Source organism: Nematolebias whitei, chromosome 18 (genome assembly GCF_014905685.2).
Source record: "Nematolebias whitei isolate Nwh7 chromosome 18, NemWhi1, whole genome shotgun sequence".
NCBI classification, from domain to species: domain Eukaryota; kingdom Metazoa; phylum Chordata; class Actinopteri; order Cyprinodontiformes; family Rivulidae; genus Nematolebias; species Nematolebias whitei.
Genome location: NC_056515.1, coordinates 31,512,740 through 31,516,868, shown reverse-complemented (window position 1 = coordinate 31,516,868; position 4,129 = coordinate 31,512,740). Strand labels below are relative to the sequence as shown.

General features: G+C 35.8%; 1 protein-coding gene across 1 annotated transcript in view; it reads right to left on the bottom strand.

The window, feature by feature from the left end:
• Nucleotides 1-2,528: 2,528 nt before the first annotated feature.
• Nucleotides 2,529-4,129, bottom strand: part of ptgdsa (prostaglandin D2 synthase a) — a gene marked incomplete at its 3' end in the record, with an annotated part of 4,001 nt that continues 2,400 nt past the window's right edge. Inside the window, 4 exon segments of the mRNA XM_037691892.1 lie at nt 2,529-2,630; nt 2,747-2,857; nt 3,416-3,492; nt 3,642-3,781. Of these exon segments, the coding sequence (XP_037547820.1) occupies nt 2,529-2,630; nt 2,747-2,857; nt 3,416-3,492; nt 3,642-3,781 (430 nt within the window).

Genomic DNA, 4,129 nt, shown 5'->3' with positions numbered 1-4,129 from the left:
TTTACTCCACTACATTTTACATCAAGTATCTGTACTTTCTACTACACTACATTTCTATAATGCATTACAAGTTACATTCACGGTGTGGTTTCTTGATTTGTTTGTTAGTTTGAAAGTAACTAATGATGAGAGGGGAGTTGGTCCATTGAATCACTGCCAAGTGGGCAGGTAACGTTAGACCTGCCTTCAAGAAGAACTGGACCAATGACGTATATTCTAGTTACGTCATTGAGCTGGGTGCACCCACAGCACCACCCAAAATGGATTCCACCGCGGAGAGTTAACCAGAAGATACACACCACCCATGGCCTTATTGAAAGACCATTGAAAGACCATTGAAAGACCATTTACTACTGGACTCAAAAAAACTTTGAAAACCAACTTCTTCTGAACTTGAACAAGAAATTCTTGCTGCAACATTAAAAAGTGTCAGTTCATGGGATGTTAGGAGACAAGAGATGTCTCCAAATGGCTCGACACTCGGGTTCAAATTTTGGAAATGGTGTCAGGAAGTTAAAACATTGTTCACCATTACAAGGTTGACTAGACAGTATTTTAACTAGAGTTGATGACAAACTGGAGTTGAAATGAGCAGATGTTCCTTTGTTAGGTCTAATGCTTCTTTTTTCAGGCAGACAATTTTTACTTAAATGTCTTTACTGCAGTTAAACTTACACATTGGTTTTGCTTTGTGTTAAATAAAAACTTTCAAAAGGTAAAATCATTCCTCTTTCTTATTTTGATTAATGGCATTTAACTCATCCCTGAAATTCTGATGCACAGAATCACAAAGTCCAAGTGTGAACTGTGTCACAGAATAAAAACATGTATTATCTGCAGCATTGTTCATTAAAATAGCTCAACACTATTAATGTATTACAGAAAATATACATACAGCAGGCACACTTAATGATACTGTAGACCATTGCATTAGGTAATACATTCAGCAAGTACTTTTACTTTTAATACTTTATGTATTTTTAAAAGTACTTGCCTTTACTTAAGTAAACACGTTAATGTGGTACTTCTACTCTTACTAGAGTACATTTATGTTTGTTTATTTGTACTTTTCCTTAAGTACCGAGTTTGAGTACTTTCTCCACCACTGCTGATATAATATGGTCATTAAGAGCTACAAGAGTTTTTATTACTAGAAGCATCTTGAAGGACACACTCTGAAAAAAGGGATAGAGTGGGTTTGATGTCTCACTGAAGCTCCTTGTAATTAACTGAAATAAAAGGAGCTCAGAAGTTGTTTGTTGTTGATTTCAGCCATCCATCCATTTTTCAAAACTCACTTCTCCTTTTCAAATTATGGGGTCGCTCTTCTGTCGTGCTGCCTGTTGTATTTTTTACAAAAGTGTATTATAAACAATTTATTAAGACACAGAAAATTGTCAATTTATTATTTTCAAGCACCAAATGAATGTGACTATGTAGAACTATGAATAAAATAAATTCTTATACAGACATAAACATTTAAAAGTTAAATTTTTCATTCAGATTTGTTAAGAACGAAACTATAAAACTACAAAAAAAAACAGTTTGACGTATAGCAGTTTGCATTATTGGTGTTCGTGTGGTTCGTAGTTGTAGGAAAAGCTGACGGTCGAAGCACGAACACCTTCATGTTCAGCCGGGGTAAACAGGATACCTAAAAAAGTAAAACCAACTTATTTATACAAAAGATTTACGAGTATTTGTCATGCACACACATATTTTCACATATAATTACAAAAGTCTGCTTACCTAACGTCCAGATCCTGACGGGGGACAATTATCTGTTGGTGAGATCAAGTTCAAGTTCAGGTAAGTTTTATTGTCATTCACATCATGTGGTACATGAGGTGGAATGAAATTGTGTACACAGTTACATCCAACAGTAGCAAAAATATAAAGTGTAAAAAGAAACAGTAAATAAGGATCTAAGACAGGGCTATTCAACAAAACTGCTCAGGGGGCCACAGTTCCTGAAAGCCAACAGCTCGGGGGCCCCGGACATCCAGCAATAAAAATCATTATGTAAATAAACCTAAGTTTACAATGGTCTGTTACTTTTTAAATTGATTTATTTTATTGCATTGAATCATAAATGCAATAAACAGAACCCAAACCCAGAACCCCCAACAAAATATATATATATAAATTTTTAAATTTTGTATGAAGCGGGCCGTATTTAAGTCACCTGCGGGCCAGAAATGGCCCATGGGCCATCAGTTGAATAGCTCTGATCAAACATATAAACTAAGAAATACGCTAAACACTAATAGTGCAAAACAATACGCTGAACAGCAGCACGAACATGAGTCCACATAAGTAGATGAGTACGAATGAATACAGCAGCATGAAATAATCAGCAGCATGAATAATCAGCAGCATGAATAATCAGCAGCACATATAACCAATCAAAGTGGCTTTAAAGTGATTTTTTTCCTCATACACTGTAATAAGAAGAGGTCCACTTCAAAAGGACTGTCTCAGCCGTCAGTGTTTATGTGCACGTTGAGCGGTGTAGTGTTCGCCTTCACCTGCTGGAGGTGGAGTCAGAATGGACTCTCTGGGGAAACCACGGGACAAAGAAAGAGCTTTGAACTTCTGGACGACATCAGTCCGGAGTCTCTGAGAACGGCCTGCACAGACACAAGACAGAACCGTAAAGATGGACGACACCGACCCTGCAGAGGAGCTAAAACTCATAGAAATAAAGTATAACAACACTACGTGTATATTTGTGAGTGTGTCTCACCGTAAAGTGCCACCTGAGTGTATTCTCTGTTAAAGACCTTGTGCTTGATGACCAAAGCATATTCGCTGTAGTTCGTGTCCACCACTGTGATGTCCTTCACCATGTTATGACCTGAAAGAAAACACACATTTATTCAGTCCTTCATTTTAGATAATAAAGTAAAAAAATATAGTAAAACTGAGATAAAGTTTGATGAATATCGGTTTCTTAAAGCAGTGAAAACCACACAGTTTAAACGTTTATATTGTGCAAATTCTGCTGTGGAAAAATGCAAAGGTAAAAAAAAACTACACAGAAAAAAGGATAAAGTATTTAATCTAGTATGCAAATGAATGTATAGAAATATTAGAAATACATTGTATACTGAGGCATTTTAAACACAAGTTAAGTCATTAAGAATATTAAAAATATATATTAAATAGCTTCATAAGTAAACTGAAAATGTTTTTAAAACTTAAAGTAAAAAAAAACTTATTTTAAGTGAAAAAAAAAGAGCAACTGTGGGTGAAAAGTGTCCAATTATACTTTTTTTTTTTTTACATTATCTTACTTTTTTAATAATTATGGATTTTTGTTGTTTGTTTGCTTGAAATTAAAGTAATACTGCAAACTAAATACTTAAACCCAGCTTCACTCAAGTTTTACTTAAATTTAAAAGACAAAACTCACGTGTGCTGAAGTAGGTGAACTGTCCGGGAACGCTCGCCTTGTCATATTTATAAAACTGAGTCACACATCCTACAGGTCTGAAGACACAGAGGGGAAACCGTGTGAGTGTACTCATCTTCAAACCAGTCACGTGTCTGTTATTTCTGACACGTGTGTTTATTTTAGTCACAATTTATAAGCTTGGCGTCTCTGTGTGTTCATGTGTTCTGCCATCATGTGAACTCACAGGGCTTCCCACATCGTCAGGTTGACGTTGCCGTTGGGCAGAGGTGTGATGACGCCCATCGAGATCTTTATTTTGTCTCTGAGGGGAACAAAACCCGGGGAGTCGTAGGCGAAGCCAACACGGTACCATTTACCTGCAAACTACACACAAAATCATTTTTTAAAGGATGACAGCTGAGATTTTATGAGAACCAAAAGTAATACAAAATATTAACTAGGTTTTTTTTTTTTTTTTTTACTAATTATTTAGGATTTGATGCAGATCAGAGCAGTAATGCAACTCTTGCAGCTGTTCACAAATTGATTTTAGGTAGAAATATTTAACTTTGATTAAAAGTTAACGTGACAGAACTTAATGATATCATAATTTAAAATATGTCGGGAGCACATACACACATCACATGTATTTGTTTCCTTTTCTGGACTACCTACCTACCTACCTACCTACCTACCTACCTACCTACCTACCTACCTACCTACCTACCTACC